At 36.4% G+C, this 18,261-nt stretch overlaps 2 protein-coding genes across 2 annotated transcripts in view; one reads left to right on the top strand and one right to left on the bottom strand.

Moving 5' to 3' along the window:
• LOC124159108 (cap-specific mRNA (nucleoside-2'-O-)-methyltransferase 2) overlaps positions 1 to 18,261 on the top strand; it is a 45,850-nt gene that overhangs the window by 6,118 nt on the left and 21,471 nt on the right. Inside the window, exons 5-12 of the mRNA XM_046534663.1 lie at positions 245 to 454; positions 3,001 to 3,112; positions 3,564 to 3,770; positions 6,694 to 6,794; positions 8,963 to 9,160; positions 12,485 to 12,703; positions 14,946 to 15,296; positions 16,009 to 16,314. Of these exons, the coding sequence (XP_046390619.1) occupies positions 245 to 454; positions 3,001 to 3,112; positions 3,564 to 3,770; positions 6,694 to 6,794; positions 8,963 to 9,160; positions 12,485 to 12,703; positions 14,946 to 15,296; positions 16,009 to 16,314 (1,704 nt within the window). The remainder of the gene's footprint in view (positions 1 to 244; positions 455 to 3,000; positions 3,113 to 3,563; positions 3,771 to 6,693; positions 6,795 to 8,962; positions 9,161 to 12,484; positions 12,704 to 14,945; positions 15,297 to 16,008; positions 16,315 to 18,261) is intronic.
• The window catches only part of LOC124159114 (dipeptidyl peptidase 1-like), a 48,931-nt gene that overhangs the window by 19,517 nt on the left and 11,153 nt on the right, over positions 1 to 18,261 (bottom strand). The gene's annotated exons all lie outside the window — the stretch shown is intronic.

Here is an 18,261-nt window from a genome sequence, read left to right as displayed (position 1 = left end):
ATGAGTTTCTAATTTCTTTATTAAAAATTAACCTTTTTTCAACATTAACAAGTTATTTTCCAGGTTTTCTTCAGACCATAAATTATATATTTGCCTGATTGATGAAATTTACGTTATTTTTGACACTTATGGTTTTAAAATTACAAAGCGACATATTCCAATTAATTCTTTATTTTAATCTTTATTTTCTTAAAGACATTGTTTATTTGAATAATATTGATTTATATTTATTTTTTGATTTCAGTGGAACTGGATGGCCACTACATTAAATCCTCATTACGAGGGCAATGATCCTACAATGACAATATTTGATGATAGATTCATTATACCTACGGAGAAACATTGGACATATGGTATTGATCATACTGGAGACATTCAAATTAAATCAAATATGCAGCATGTTCTAAGTGAAACTAGGAAAAGGGGTCTTAGTGGCAAAGGAACTTTGATGTTGGTAAGTTATTTGTTGTCTTCTTTTGAAGCCATATTAATGACTGTTTTGTGTGTGAAAGTCTTGTAAATGATGTCTTTACCATAAGTCATTGAAATGTGTTGTTTTGAAAGCTAGGCCATATAATTTAGATCTAGATTTAAGATCCCTATTTGGCTTGATGTGTTATTAATAACTGTAATTGTGGCAACCGGGAGTTACTAATTCTAATCCTATTGGAGGCAAGTTATTTTTCCTCTATGAAATTTTCTCTCTTTTGAGTTGTGTTTAATTTAAATTCATGATTTAAGTGATCACTGACAAAATTTTGTGATTACTTTTCCTCTAACTAATGGGCTCCATTTGGTATATGGTGAAATGTATGATAGATAACGGATGCAGGCATATAATTACTGTACAAGTTGAACATTTTTTATTGCATTTAAATTCCCTCCTTGGTGGATATATCATATGCATGCTTTAGTGTCCTTGTTATTCAAAACATAGGTAAAATTTATATTGCAAGGGCTGTCCAGCAAGTAACAGACGTTGTGAAATATAAAATAAATATAGATGGGTCGAATAGCATTTTTCTCAAATTCGAATATGGAACGCGAAAACTTAATTTATTTTCGAATACCTCACTCGAACAGTGAATACTGCATTACTGAATATGAATTTTTCCACCAATTTGAAGTACAATTGAAAATTAAAATAAAAAAATGCTGAACACTTTGCATGTCGCTTTACTTCAATACGGCTCCCAATTCTGACGCAACTGTCACCTATGACTACATCAAACTGGCACGCATTAAGCACCTCAATGATTTTGTTTCTACTTATATGCATATTGAAGGTTATATTATTAGTATTGCTTTACTGCATTCTTTGAAAACCTAAAATTAAATATAAAATCGACAGTAACTTTAAAATTAGAATATCTAAAATGTGAATTTGATCGTGCAAAAGGGAGTCAGAAAAGGAACAGCCTTCGCACGTGCATTTGAAGGTATACATGCGTTCTTCTTAGTGTTGCCCTCATGGAATCATCAGGATTATACAGATTGTAATGCTTATTTTCTATGATAATTTTTCGTAAAAATATTATTTAAGAATTGAATCCACCAAATATGCAAACCTTCATGCAATACCCAACCATTGTCAATGGATTTAATTAGAATCACGGACAATCAGTGCTTTGTATTTCAAATTCAAATATAATTGATATTTGAATTTCAAATACAAAGCGCTGAATAGAGAAATTTGATTCAGGATCAAAGGGTACGGCCTTGGGGAATTAATTTTCTTTCAACTGTTTAACGGCCGTAGTTCGTTCAATCCCTTATAAATAATTGATAACTTTGTGTCATCCAATATCAAATAGTGTAAAAAGCTCTTTATTTGAGGTATTTGGTGATTCAACTATTCGAACATCCCATTCCTAAAAATAAACAAAGTGAAAATAATAATTTTTATCATATAAATTTTGAATTTAAACTCTTAGGCTGTTTTTATGCATAATCGCCATTTAAATTAAATCATTTCTTGTAATGTGGTACAAGCTTTTCAAAACCCACTTTTCAGAAATCTGCTACCAGCAAGTCCAAACACTGGTTTAGTTATACCAGCATGATATTCAGCTATTCCTATACAGTAAACGCTTGTTAATACAAAGTTCATGGGACCGTAAAGCCAGTGGTTAGTAATAACGAATTTTGTAAGACCGTTACTTTCAGGAATCATCGCAAAAAAACATAACTGGCCAAAATTACATGTCTCTCCAATCTCCCGTACTTAAACTTGTTAATGTTAAACTCATTACAGTGAAACCTCGATATAACGACACCCCACGGTGCACTAATAAACACTCGCTATAGCGAATTGTCGCTTTACCGGAGGTGGAGCAAATAATAGCCAATATACCTGTTGCGAACAGATATACAGGAACAGGAGTGGTGCGGCGACAGATAAACATCTATCCGATAAACGTAAGCATAAATCCAGACGAAAGGCGATGTTTTTTTGCATCACTAAATTTCCTTACTCAAATAACGACTAACTATTCAAACAATTTATAAGCGCCGCACTGAATAAAAATCATGCAAAGCATTGTTTCGTCATCATTATATTTATCGAACGACAGTTTACCACATAAATTTGAGACCGAGCACTCCATTAACTTCATTTCTTACAGATCGCTAGCAATTACAGAGGTTAAGGAGTCTTGATGAAAGTCTTCCGGCGGTGAAACCCTCGCTATGGCGAGAGCCAACACCGAAAGGGTCTCGTAAAAACGAATTTTTTAACACGCCTATTATAGGGTCAATTGACGGTACATCGGCTATCTCTCGTAATAGCGGGGGTCTCGCTATAGCCCGTACTCGCTTTAACGAGGTTCCACTGTATAACATTTCTTTCACAATAGATTGGATTAGCCTTTTTGTCGGGACTAAAGATTTGCTTTGTAAGAACAAGAACTTGTTATAACGTTGTTTGTATTAATGAGAGTCTACTTTAATGCTATAATTTATTGTTTTTATGGAAGACTCATTGCCCTCTGTGTTAAACAGGTTACAGCTGATGGTAGCATTGATTGCCAATTCAACCCTGGAGAACAGGAGAGGTTGGTATGCACTTTGCATTTATGTGAGGCAACGACTGCTCTGCATATTCTTGATAAAGGTCAGCATATTAATGCCATGTGAAACCTAATTTTTGCCCACCACCTATTTTATCCTTGTGCTCAAAGAAGAGAACTAAAAACCAGTTTTGTGTTATTTTAGATGCATTCCAATATGCATGGGATATGCGTAGTTGATTTGAATTTGAAGAGAATCAATTAGATTATTTTTCAATTCAATCAATCAGATTATTTTGTCCTAATCCAATGTTTTATTATCTATTTATTGTTAGATTTCCCTTGTCATAAATCTAATGGTAAATTGTACATATTTAATTTTTATGGAAATAATTTTTGTGATGTCTTCAGTCCATGTTATGCTCCAGCCACTTATGGTTTTTCTGTAAATTTTGTGTAGTTCATTTTATATACAAGTGCTTGATTTATTATTACCATTATTTTCACATTAAGCATACATTTTTCTCAATTATCTTATTTCTGTCCTCTTTTCAGGTGGAAATTTGCTTCTGAAAGCCTTTACTGTATTTGAGGCTGAAAATGTTTGTCTTCTTTACCTGCTTGCATTTTCTTTTGAGTCATTGGTGGCATGGAAGCCTGCTACCAGCCGAGAAGGAAATTCTGAAATGTACCTGGTTTGTTTGAACTACTGTGGAAAATCTGTGATGTCCCCATGGCTTGACATCCTATGCAGATATTATGGTAAGTGCTCAATGTAAAAAGCATTTTAAAATTATTTTGTCATTTTTTGTATTAAATAAGATACCTATTTTCCTGTAAAGTACAGCAGAATTCCGATTATCCGGGTGTGGCTTATCCGTGTTGCGGATTATGAGTGCTTGAGTTCATACTTCTTTGATGTTTTCCGCGATCCTTGTAAAAAAAATAAAATAGGACACAAAAGCAGCAGGTTCTTTGCATTTTAATGATTGGCTGCACTGGGCCTATTATTTCCATTGGAATTCCCATCAAAAAATGTAATAATTTTATTTACTTGCTGACAAGGAATATTTCAAGTTTACCTACTTGGACATATGATCTAGCATTGCAGATGACGATCAGTGGTTGGAAAAAAACTAGAGTAATTTTCAAAGATTCGTGAATGGTAAACAAATCATAAATGATGAACAATGTTATCTACGATCATTATACATAAGTATATTTCATATCACAAACACGCAATTATTGCCCTGGACTCGCATACTGTTGAATATGGCTCAAGGGAACAGGAGATTTTGTTGCACTCAGGCATGTTTACACTGTGACAAGTGAAGGTCAATCTGGAGAGGAAAGGAATAGTATAAGTGAAGGCAGCGAGGGAAGTGGAAACAGAGATAGAATGAGCCTGGCACTTGCTTGTGTAGACAGTTTGCCTCAAGCCCTGGTTTCCTATAACCACATCTGGGTGATAGGGTGATCTCGCACCAGTTTCCATCCGAGGAGTACTGTGTTCCTATTTTCCAAGCATCGCGGTGCACGATCGCACTCAGTGATCACGAATCTGCATCCCGAGCAACTTGTGCGAGACGCGTTATGGTGTCTGACGGTGTGGTTTCGGACGTCACGTAGTGCTTTTGAAGTATTCGTGCAAACCGCGTTTCTGAATCCATGAACTCGGTGCCACGGATGCACGGTTTTCGGAAACGAGGTACTACACGGAGCAGTAAGAATATGAGTGCAATCACCTTATCGCCGCTAAAAAGATCACAGTCGATAAATAAAGCTGCTAATAACTCTGGAAAGCAATCTAAAATAACATAAAATGTGCGTAGATAATAATTGAGTGATTGATTTATGTATATGATGATAATAGGGTGGTTTCCTATTATTTTTTTATTGCCTAAATCGAAAAATTATTACTCCTGGAGTACGTATTTCGCGCGCGAATAATATTAATTTATATTTAGATTTTTAAATGACGATATCTATTTTTCGCGATTAAATGAAAAGTGAAAAATTTCAAGCGCGCAAAAACGCGACGCGTAAGTAGGAAAGTCCATGCGACGCATTTCTGGTTCCCCCTCTCTCCTTGTGAAGTGACCTTGATCGAGACTCTGAGCGCTGATAGGACGCAGGATGCTAGCGGATAGCTGAGTACCTTGCTGAATGGTAGCGCTTGGCTTAAAAAAGGTTTATTAATACCTTATCAAACGAAGAAAACTTTCCGACCTTAGCCAGTTTTAATAAGTGATTATTAAGACATGTTTCCCTGAGCTCTGTGCCTCATGCATGCATTGGTAATCTCAGACGATGTATAACTCCTATCCTCTCGTGTAGAAACTAGGTCCCTGTGACGTCACGCGGAGTGGAATCGCATGGGCGCCAATCTGGCCTTTTTCAAATGAGGATAAAATTTGACCCTTGCCATTCGTCTAAACCGGTATTTCAAAAACCAAATAATTTGTGTATTATGAATACACTAATGGTGGGTAACGAATCGCAATCAATGCCTATCGTTTTCTTTGATGAAGGAAACTACCCTATTACAAGAAATTAAAATGAAAGTTAGGATTATCCGTGTTTTCCGATTATTTGTGCCGCCTCTCCCAATCGTTAGCCCGGATAATCGGGAGTGTACAGTATGTTGGTATTCATTGCATTGAATAAAAGCAATGAGAACTTGTATTTAATCATTCTACCTTCATGGGTGATCGTACTATGTATCTTACTTATTACTATGTACAAGGAATATTTCCAAATCATGCAAGATTAATATTCTGCAGACCAAACAAAATCGTGTCTTTCAGCAGCCCCAGAGCAATCATTCTAAGTGAACTGAAGTCTGAATAGGGCATCAAATATTTCTAAGATATTTAATACAGAGTAAGGTACCAAATTACATGAAAACCCAGCTTCATTTGAGTTTGAAAGTCAAGTTGAACAAAAATATCATGATTCCATGCGAAGAGATGAAGTATAAAAGTTTGCCAAATATTCTAAGGTTTTTTCATGGGTGAGGCTGTTGAAGGTAATATTTTGGCGAGAAACTCTCTCATTTTCGTCATAACTGAGGCTGATTGCCAGTAAGGTCAATGCTGTTTATTTATTTCGCTAGCCAAGGATGGTAAAGCCATTTTCCAAATTCCTGGCCTGCCAATCAGGCTCTTCTTAGTCATCTTTAACGTATCTTTCTCCACGTTGCCCTTCCGAAGATCAACTTCAAGGCAAATCATCAGCGGGTAGCAGTTTGTTCTTGTTCTGCCAGTCAAGCTCACCTCTTAGAGATTTGAGTCAACAAATAGGTGAATAGCAACATAGAGTTGATGGAAAGAACCTACTCTCACAGCAATTTTCTCAGAGCAAATTGCAAGGTGGCCCAAAATATGGTCGGAAAAATATTTATTTAAGGGTTGGGTAAAATATCCTGAAAAATTCTTCTAATTTTGATCACCTTTTTCACTCAAGCAATCTTGCCTTAGGGATAAATTAACCTTGATCTAAACACCACTGAGGGGCTATTTTGGACTCCTAGGGTACTAGAACTTCTGAGATTTTCATATTTTGGAAATATTTTCTCAGTCAACTGTTGGTTATGCTTTTTTTTAAGCTCTGCTTTTGAATTGCTGCATTTTTAGTTTTATTGTGCTAATTTGCTTAATTTGAATGTATTATGTTTTGATTTCAGGAAACAAATTTAATGAAGCTCCCATGTTTTCTTTGAATTCAATACCAAAATCATTTTTGGATCAAGTGGTGAATTGTGCAGAAGTATTCATGAACTTCCAGGTAAATATCTTGGTTAATTTAAATTGTCATCTCTGGTGTTTGTTTTTTTTTTTCAGATAAAATCTTTTCCATGTTTATAAGCTATCTTACCTACTTTCTATTCTTAGCATAGAAACTGCTTGAATGCACATTCATTCTGGTACCCTAGTGGAGCAATTTTTGCCCCACTTAGGTACCAGAATGTCAAGGTATACATATCAAATCGAAGTAAGGACTGATTAGATGCTGCACTCATAATTTAGACAGTTTTTATGGTTATTCGATCATCAATGAATTGAGGTGGAGGTCTTAGCAGATGAAATTTGAAAATTGGAATACCTAATTATTTTTTTTACTGAAATTAAACCTTCCTTGGATAACCTTTCAGGCAATTGATGTAATAATAATTTTTTATTACTTTTATTGCCTTGGCCAGCATGTTTCAGAGCTCCTAACTATTGCATACAAGCATGTTGTATTACTGTTGCATTCTCAATATCTTCCCCTTCTTAAGAGGAAACTCCTTAAGGTTTGGCAATGCAGGATTTAAAAAAAGGTTACAGTTTCTACTCCTCTAATTTCCTGAAGACAGACAGACATTTTCAGCTAGCTCTGTAAATTCTTCATACAGATGCCAATGAGCCACCAACCTTGCAGTGTTCAAGTTTACATGCCCTCTAGTAATCATTGAGAGTAATCATACGCTTGAGTCGAGGAAGAGAGAGATGGAGACAAAGTAGGAGAATTTGGAGTAGTAATGTGGAACAACAGGGGAGATAAAGCAGCTGAATTTTGCAGGAGAAACAAGTTATTCATCTCAAACTCGTGGTTCAATAATGATAAAGGGTGAAGGTACACATGGAAAAGTCCAGGGGAAATGGGGAGCTATCAAATAGACTACATCATGGTAAGACAGAGGTTTAGGAATAGTGTGAAATGCTTGCGCAGCTTCCCTGCAGAGGATGCGGATTCAGACCACCACCTCGTGCTCATGAAATACAACGTTAGATTCAAAAGACTTATGAAAGTTAGGAAGGTGAGAAAATGAAATGTAGAAACTCTAAAGGGGACTATGAGGAGAGAATCAGCCATCTCAAAAAAAGAAATGGTAGAAGAGATACATGTACATATTGTTTTATAGATATGGCAACGAATAGACCGAGTGAAGATATCTATAGGTTTCCTTGATGTATTATATTACAAGGCATAGGGTGGCAGTGAGTTGTTCTCAAAATTCCACAAGACATTCCCTATCATGTGAGAACACACTCTTCTCCCACCTCTCTGTGCTTTCATGCAAGGACCATTTTATTTTGTCTTATTTGCTGACCAGCTTTTCACCAAACAGCATTTTTCTGTCACAGCTTTCATCTCTTTCAGCTAGATTGAACTTAAAAAGAGTAAAAATTTATATGTACATATATACCTAAAGGTGCATGTTTTGTAGTAACTTTATAATTGTGCATTAATGATGCATGCTATTCATTTTAATCGATTGTATCAGCAAAAATTGGGTGAAATTGACATAAGACGTGGCATGAAGCTAGTAAAATTAATTACAAGACAATTATGAAGCCATTTTAATGTCTGCCAGTCAACCAATGATGTTTCCTAAATTTCACTCATGCTACATTGTATTTCCTCACATAATCAATTACTATTTGGTGGATTGCCATCTGTGCATTTGTGTCTGTAAGTAGTAAAAGTCAATATTTAGTTATGCTCTTTATCTAATTTCATCTAATAAGAACTTCCTATTGTATTGGACTTGAATATAATGAACTAACTTTAAGAGAATTTTCATCTTAACATCATCTGGTTTGGGTGCATTTTTAGCCTTGTGATGGTAAACTTAAACTCTGAACTCACTTTGTCTCAATTTCTGAGAAAATTTTCCTTTATTTTTTAAGGGCTGGTGGAACCTTGGCAACTTAAATATGTATTTTCATTCTCTTGAGTTTCAAATTGGCAAGTTTTATTGTGCTTGATGTATTGAATAATGTGGATCAATTGGTCTTGAAGGAAATATGCTGTGTAATTTCTTCATCCAATGAATGAATTATATTTTTGATGTCTATTCTGTGTTGTATTTTTGGTTTTCAAAAACTTGGATTCAGGGAAAATCTGTGAAAATACTGCCGGCCTGCTGTCTTGGAAATATTACGTTGTTTATCGAATTTCATTTCTAGATTAATGTGATTGAAAGAAATATTCAAACATTTTACTGGAGTGGTAAAAGGCCCAAACAAAAAGGGAGAGTGACTTCCAACTACCACTGGAATAACAAGTTCAAGTCTGATGTTACCAAAGAATTTTTCTCCAGATATAATCCAAAGCCAATTCCTTGCGAAGCAAAGATGTTGGAGGGGTGCCCACAACTAAGGCCGGTAAGGATATGTGGTCTAGTCCCGCCTGGATTCACGATTCTACCTCTATCATATGGATTGATTATTCAATAAATTTATATTGAAGTGCTACTTAAAGATTTTTAAGGTAATGATAAGTTCCTTTGATTCTACTCCCTTTCTATTGTACCGATTAAACCATATTCAGTTGAGGACCTCAAATCTGGAAAGCTTGAGACCAAAGGGTTTCTGGATTTCCGGTTTTTCTGGATTTCTGGTCTTCATGATATATTTTGTTAATTAATCGATTTATAAATGCGTTCAGGCTCTTGTGCTTGATATTTGAGATCCCTACTTGTCCCTGCCTAGGTTGTTAGCGTATGTTCATAGCTTGTGCTAACTTTCTACTCGTCCAGAACAAGGCTCAGAGAGTGGTGCCACGAGGTGGCAATTCAAATCACTATGCAGAGGATTTTTCAAACGTTCCAGATTTCTGGTTTTCCAGGTTTCTGGATTCTGGATTTGAGGTCCTCAAGTGTAATAAAATATATTTTTTCCTATGGAGATAGATTCAATCTGTCAATCTTTGATGGGCATTATTATCTCCTTGCAACTGCTAACATAAGTTTTGTATTTATTAGAGATGGGTCGAATAGCAGATTTCTCGAACTCGAATATCGAATTCAAATATTAAATCATTGCTCGAATATTTGAATACCTCGAATACTAAACGATGAATGCGGGAATGTTTGGCTGGGTTGCCTATGCAGCAGGAAACACAAGATTTTGGGGAGTAATTTTGATTTCCTTTAAAGGATTCGAACAGGAATTTAGCTGATTAATGGAATGTTTTAATTTTATGGAAACAGTTGGGCAAATAGTTGATTCAACTAACATCTCTTTCAAATATTCTAAGGGGACCCACCACCTCGCGAAAAATGATTGCATGCTGTCTCGGCATTTACACTGCTGCGATGGATTTCTGTCTGATGTATACATTCTTATATACCAAACGCCATTTCAGCGGCATGCCCATCTGATACTCGGCTTCATCCAACTTCTTATTTTCAACAGGTAGCTCGCTTTACCCCTCACTCCTGTTGTCAAGTGCTAGCGGACAATCTGAGGCGTTTTGCAAAATACACGCGCTTCTTCACCGGATTTTCTTAAATCATTTTCAGTCCATCTTTGGAAGTTGTCACGAGATAAGAAGATGAATTCGAATTGCTTTGAGGGAGAAACCAAATGTCCTGAGAAAATATCCCTTCGTCTGTGACTGTAACAATAGAGATTTATAGCACAACTCATAAATTGTAACTTGATATGTTTTCGGGAAAAAATACCGCATCAACTTCCGAGAAGCTCTGCTGCTTATATCGAGTCTCGCCAGAATGCTAAGTCTCCGTCGTATTTCTTCGTCTTTCCGACATTTATTTTCTTGTGTAAAATGCTTAAATAAAGTCAGAAATAAGTCGTGTTTAGTCATATTCTTTTTTAAATTACACGCACATTACTAATATTTCAATCCAATAAAGGTGTAATACCAATTGCAGAAAGTCATTGCTAGACACCTTTTGGGCTAAGAGATGACTCATGCAGCAGTTGACCTTCAGTAATGGGGAACTTCGAAGCAGGTAGGCAGAAAAAGTCAGTGGGTGAGAAAAGCGGGAGGGTTTGAAACAGGTTTTTATTGTTCTTGTGTAACTTGATTTTTTTTTTTGAAGCTAAGGTCTTCGTAATACGATCCCTGCACGAGCTGAGACCTTTTGTTTGATTTTGGAGAAGAGTTAAGCGTCAGAGTGGGTGAGGCGAGTAATGAATGGAGGGGGATAGCGGATTGTGGGAAATGCCCTAATGTTGCTATCCCACGGCACTGAGTTTCTCCCTGTGGCAGTTTCATCTCCTGGGGAAGATTTTTAAATAAAGATACATTTTTAAATAAGACTCATAGATTGTAGCTTGATGTATGTTTTTGGAAAAAATACCTCATCAACCTCCGAGAAGCTCTGCTGCTGATATCGAGTCTCACCAGAATGCTAAGTCTCTGTCATATTTTGACATTTATTTCCTCACGTAAAATGCTTAAATAAAGTCAGAAATGCGTTGCGTTTGGTCTTATTCTTTTTTAAATTACGCACACATTACTAATATTTCAATCCAATAAAGGTGTAACATCAATTGTCGAAAGTCATTGTTAGACACCTTTTGGGCTAATAGGTGATTCATGCAACAGTTGACCTCCAGAAACTGGGAACTTTGAAGCAAGTAGGCAGAAAAAGGTCAGTGGGTGGGAAAAAGGGGGCACGAAACACCTTTCTATTGTTCTCCTGTAACTTGATATTTTTTTCGAAGCTAAGGTCTTCGTAATATGATCCGTGCGCAAGCTGGGGCCTTTTTTTATTTCAGAGAAGAGGAAAGCCTCAGAGGGGGGGCTAGTGCTGAATGGAGGGGGATGGTGGATCTTGGGAAATGGTCTAATGTAACTATCCCATGGTACTCATGCAGCTGTTGACCTCCAGAAGTGGGGAACTTCGAAGCAGGTAGGCAGAAAAAAGTCAGTGGGGGAGAAAGAGGGAAGGGTGAAACACGATTCTATTATTCTCTTATTTTCCGAGTCAACTACCAACGACAGTGTGCGACAGTGTACGGCATGAAATTCAAAGTACTCGAAGTATTCGAGAGAGTACCTGTAGCATAATTATTCGAGACCTCGAATAGCGAATACTTTCTAGTATTTGAGGTATTCGAGTATTTGCTGATACTATCTTCTAATAGAATTACTAACATTTTTCAAGCATTGTGGAATTTTAAACAGGTTTCTAGCATTAACAACAAAAAGTTAGTGAACACAAGGTACTAAGAATAAGTCCAGAAGTCCGTTATTTTTAATGCTAAAATTTTGTTTAAAAATTGGTTACGCACAGAACAAAACGAAGAATTCATTTCAAAGTATAAAAAATTGTAGTATGCAATAAAATATCTCATTGAAAAAACTATTGACAATATAACCACTTCGCAACAGATTGTTGCGGTGAGGATGATCATAAATGAGTGGGAGGGTTGGGTTTAATTGCCGAGGGGTGGCCCTAAAGATTCGCTATTCTGGGTCTCCGGCAGGGCCTGAATGCATCAGCCAATTGCCACCTCAGCTGTCACTTCCCTTCCCTCACGTCGGCCAGAGCCGACATCCGGTCGTTTGCATTGAAAAATCTGCGACAGCTATACCCAACATCAGGTGTTCTGCGTATGAAAATGCCTGTCGGCTCCACCCGATCTGCGGTGCGAAAGGGTTAAGGATTTGCTTGAATTAATGGATGCATGTAATTTATCTTTATAGTGAGATGTAAGTGACTTATTGTTTTACAGATGAATACCATTAAACAACTCCATAGTTTATATGACTCTGCAGGACAGTGTTCCTTCAATCAGAAGATTAAGCATAAGCAACAGGAGTGTGGCAGTCTTGAACTTTGGCAAACATTATTCAGAGCACTGCATGAATGCGATGTGGTTCTCAAGGAATATATTCCATTTGTTCATGGAGAGAATAAACTATCTTCACATTATGAGGGGCGATCATGTAAGGTAAATATCCTTTTAACCATCAATCTAAAGTATAACTCACAGCATTGGCTGCTCACCTATACTTAAGTACCTGTATATTGTTGTAGTTTTGTTCACCCTTTCATTTTTACTGTTTATAGTCAAATTGCTTAATCTCCTTGTTAAATGTTGATTTTGCAAAGCTGTATGTTTGGTGCCAAAGAAAGGGTGCCCTAAATTAATGTGGACACCCATTAGCCTTTTCAAACAAAATCCTAAAAATCTTAAAGGTTCCATCAGTTTATTAAGAAATAAAGCGAATGGTTTGCCGACACATGAACATGAAATCCATCCTGAAATTTTATTTTATGGAAATATGGCTTGCATCATAAGAATTTTATTCATAGAGCTCTCCATCTATACTGTGATTCATGGGTCATAATTACTCATTGAAAAAGCACCAAGAGCTATTTAAGAATAAAATATCAAATCAATGACTGATTTCAAGCGTATGTATTGCTGTCTTCACAAAATGAATGCAAAGCAAAGGCATTCATGTCACGGCTTGGCGATTCGAAGCCAATGGGAGAGGGGCGGCAGTTCGAGAGTCACCAAAATGGCAGGAAGGTAAAAAGAATGATTAATTTTTTCATATGATTCATCGCTCAGTTTGTCCGGTATGAATTTTAAGAAAAAAAATAATTCAAGCAAGCCAGCATTTTCATTTTGAATATGGTTAGGTGTCATCGGCATTGCTTCAAGTGGATTTAGCTGTTGATCAGAAAAAGTATCTCAGTAGATCGTTGTACAGAAAGTGCGTCGTGGTAGGAGGGAGGACCTACAACACGGGGGATGTAGGATGAGGAGAAAAGAGACACTGGCATTGCCATGTTTTCTCAAATGTCTATGTCAGTGCAGCAAAACAAAAAACTGTGTCAAAAACCCTTTTCCCAATTGGCAATACAGCTAACTTATGCATTAAGCTTACACCACGGAGGTCTGAAAAGGATCAAAGTTCCCGGAGAATAGGCTTCTCCCTTAGCATTTCGGTTGGTTCTAATTTAGTCATGTGCCCTTAGCTCTCACCCCACAAAAATCTTGGGCCGGCTTCTCAGTCATAAGGATATTTGAAATGAATTCTTTACTGACTGGAGCACCTCTACACTTAACTCAGCTTAATTGTCCTTTTGAAGAATCTGTAGTACCCATGATACTTTTCATGTTCTTTAGTATTGTGGATTTGGCAAATATTTGTGATTCTTGATCCTGCAGTATTTCTGGATACCGATGGAAATGCCATTGGGGCTGGGGCTCGGTTTTAAAAATTTACAGTTTCAAAATTTTATATTTGATCCTATCTTTATCTTACGTTTTGCTACCCTTTTGGTTTGTACCATTAATTTGCTTCTTTGTAATGTTGTTGTCATAAATGGGAATCTCCTGATGCTAGGGTGTACTGTAATGTCCTCATTGGCTCAGATATTTCCTAATTTCTATTGGGAGGTTCATAGTTACCGTTATTACCTCAATGCTATCTCATCTGCTTAAGGTAATACAGTAAAACCTCTATGTAGTGAACCTCTTTACATCGTAAACCTCCATACTTCATACCACCCCTACGGTCCCATCAGATTTACATGTAAATTTATAGGCAAACCTCTTTGTAGTGAACCTCTTTATATCATAACTCTACTTATCATACCAAGGATATACCCCCAAGACGGCCAAACTACCTCCGCAAATGGTACCGAGCAAACGAGAGACCATTAATGCAGTTGTGATTACGTACATGGAATGACATTTTCAGTAATAAATGTTTCACCCCTATTTTTTTTCTTATACACCTATAATGTGCTGTAATTTGCACGTCAACCATTAGATTTAGTCATTTAGTTCCATATGAGAGTATACCTAACAGTAAATAAGAGAAAAAGGTATCCAGCTATCCTAATAATTTTAAGTGACTGTTGAATTAAGAGAGATCACATTGTTTTCTCTTGAAAAATGGTAAAAATCATGTGATAGCGCTCGCTTTCTGTAATTATTTAATAATAAATACATGTTCACTAATGCATGCATGTTTGTTTAAATACATAAATATAATGGTTTAAAAGACAGTACTGCCTTTCATTTCTGAAGGATATGAAAAAATGGTGCCTATCATTAAAACCTCTCTACAGTGAACCTCCATAGATCAAATTACCCAAATTTTAGTTATCTCAATTGCGATGTGAAGAGGTTTTACTGTAATAATGACAAATGTCTGTGGAACATCTCATTGCAGGTGACACAGCTGAATTCTGAACTCACTCTTGAGTATGTCCTTGTTGGTGCACCTTTGAAGAAAATCCAAATCTCCAAGTTTTGCCATTTTTGGCTTCTACACCTTTACGAGCAATGTGTTTCTCTTTTGAGACACCTGAGAGAGACAAACGCAATCATGAATCAACAGCAGACTACTTTAGAAGAAAGTAATGAATTGGATGCACATAAAGTAAGCGCACAAGTGATCCCTAGTATGAAGTTGGTCACTGATGAATTTCAACAAGAAAGGGAAGATAATGGAGGAAAAAGGTGTGCTTCTGTAAGAAATAATCCTGGGATTATCTTCAGTGCTCAAGCCAGTATGAATGCTGTAAGTGACAAACGTTAATACATACTGTTGTGAATACCTATGTACTTATACCACTTGTTTGTGGCAGTTATGATAATTTTGTATGCAATTTTGTGCTATAAATCTCATTCCTTAGGATAAAACTTCCATCATTTCAAGTGATACAATGGCAGTTTTTAAATTTGAGACTAATATCTCTGTCATCTAGGGAGCAAAGTTCCCTAAACTTGTTCAAATTTGGCAAGAAAGCAACTCTCAACTAGCGATAATACTTAGGACTGAGGATGTTCTCAGAATATGTATACCAGTTGCCTTTTCAAAGGACATTCTGTGAGATTCCTAGAATGATGCAGATTTTTTTCTTCATAGATTGGAATCATTTTTTTTCAACCATATGATTTTTTAACCAATGACACTGGTTAAATGAGTCAAAGATTTTAATAGATTTCATCATAATTTATTGCTCATGTTTAAATGCTGAATTTTAATCTGTGTAGGGAATTTCTCTATCACTTTTTGTAACAGAGATTATCTACTTAGTAGAAATTCTCCCATATACATATAATATGTCATTCATGCTCTGCATATAGATTATAATCTTATGATTCCTTGAAGTTTCATTATCAACTCACTAAATTATATCAATGAATCATCTGATGATTCCTTTTAATTTTTAAAATTTTGCATTGATATTTATCAGTATTTATACTTATGGTAATGCATTTTGTTTCAGATAAGCCAGAGTGTTTCAGAATCTGATGGAAATATGAGTTATCATGATCATGACCCATGTGTAGAAAAACAATCAGAAATTTTTGAAAGAAATAGTATCCTTAAAATTTTCTCTGATAGTGCAACTCCCAGTTTCGTATGGCGTGACATGATGAGCAGTGGCAGTTTTGGTTCTGGCATCAAAGAATTATTATTTGCTCTCCAAGGAGTTAAGGACAATGGAAATCTTTTGATTTTGAAAGCCTTTCCAATTTTGACCAGAGTTGAAGTAGGAGTAATTTATCTACTATCGCAACTTTTCAAGCAAGTAAGTTCGATGTTTTAAATGATTGTAACCCTATTTCATTAAATGTTTTATATAGTGTGAAATGTTCTTTGCTGATTTTTCAAAAATGTTCAGTGACTTTGTATTGGCCATATAATTTTCAAAGTACAGGTTTAACGAGTGCGCATAGTCCCTCAGAAATTACTTGCTAAACCGAGCACTCGTAGCATCCGAAGGTATTGAATAAGCCCTCCAAAGTGTCATAATCGGTCGTATTTACAGTTTTTCTTTTGTTTCCGTGGTATTTAACGAAGTTGAACTGGTAAAGAGTCATTATCAGGCACAATGTAGTTGAGTATCAACATATTTAAGGAAGGAAACAGGGATTTTTAATTTCATTAATTATTAATTCCCCCAGTTTCAGTGATTTTATTCCCGTAATTATATTTTTTGATCGCCGAAGAAAGCTGTAAAAACCATGTAACTAGTGCGAATCAATATTTTTGGTATGCAGTGGAAGTTTTTGGATAATTTTGTGAATACATCCTGCCGACAATGTGAGTTTGGTAGATTTTTCGAATGTTTAACCAATACATCAGTCAGTTGGAAAAATTGTTGGAAAGGTTCACTGAAATATCGCATGATTCAGTGGTCAAAGATATTTCTCCCCATTGGCAATGTAGTCAGCTTTCATCTTTAACATCGCACCATTTCTTGGCAGTCCTGCAGACCTTTGTTGACAAAACTACTCGAATAGTGGAGATTCCATTTGAGAATGTTCCCCTTGCCGCAAATATTTTTGGCTGCTAGGTGTTCCTGGTTTGGTCACTGCCACACAAATTTTATCTTTGTTCGTAAATCTTGTGAATAACGTAGTTGACAAGACACCAAACCACCTTCCGATATCAGTCTTTGAAGTCTTGCTACTTCCACACTCGTCTATAATTTTAATCTTGGTTTTAAGTTCCAAAGATTTACGTTTCCCATACATGATGCACTTGTACAAACCACTTGACACTACTGAGACAGTGTAAACTCCCCCCCTCTACCCACACCCCATCTCTCCGTTGCCGTGTGATTGGGCGTATCCAATCGACGGGATGGTAGAAGTTTTTCAATTGCTGTCATCTGCTGAATGTTGAGGCCCCATCAGCCCTCTGCCTTGAATCATGGCCGAAAGATCGGGTGCATTGAGTTCACTCCTCTATAGTCTGAGAGTTTTTTGGAGACCGATTGGGATGATATAAATATTGTACTTAATTTGCAAAATCTTGAGTTCCTCTGAAAAATATAACCCTTGGCAGTTTACATACCTGCAATAAAAGTACCCCATGGTATTGAGTTAGTGGGGATGTGTATGCTGCATTTCAAAATTCAGAGAGGAATATTATTTTGGACGTAGGAGTATGTATGAGGGAACTTTAAATCATTGCCAAGAGATTCCAAGGATCTGGTGTAGGAATCAGAATTTTTTAATTTTGCTCGCATGGTAAATTAAAGAGATAATGTGGATGTGTGTCACAGTTTTGCTGATATGATGTGAAACTTTGACTCGTACAGAATTTTGGAGAGTATGAAGAAAATATAATGAAGATTCGCAATGATTGGTCGCTAAGCAGAGGATTTCTGCTATCAGCTCGGTAATCCTGCTTTTACAAAAATTTTTTACAGTTGTTTACTCGGCAGTGCTGAGTCATCGCTCACTAACCTAAAGTTGACTGTTATTGTACCATCTTGGTAATAACTGTGATTTTCCTACATGGCAATAGCTGACAATGTCTTGATCAAATTACATTCCTATGCATAAATGAAGTATCAAAATGTATATAGCCGGATAGCATGCAGCAACAGAAAATGTTGCTCTGGCTTTCCACAAGTCTAAAGTCAATGTAAGGGTGTCGATCTAACTAGGATAATGCTGCACCTTCCACTTCCATACCTAACACGTGCAAAGATGGAGGGGTTTCACTACAATGTAAGTTCCCGCAC

The sequence above is a fragment of the Ischnura elegans genome, chromosome 1 (assembly GCF_921293095.1).
Source record: "Ischnura elegans chromosome 1, ioIscEleg1.1, whole genome shotgun sequence".
In the NCBI taxonomy this organism is placed as follows: Eukaryota; Metazoa; Arthropoda; class Insecta; order Odonata; family Coenagrionidae; genus Ischnura; species Ischnura elegans.
Note: the sequence above shows the minus strand (reverse complement) of the source record. Positions and strands in the feature narration are given on the sequence as shown.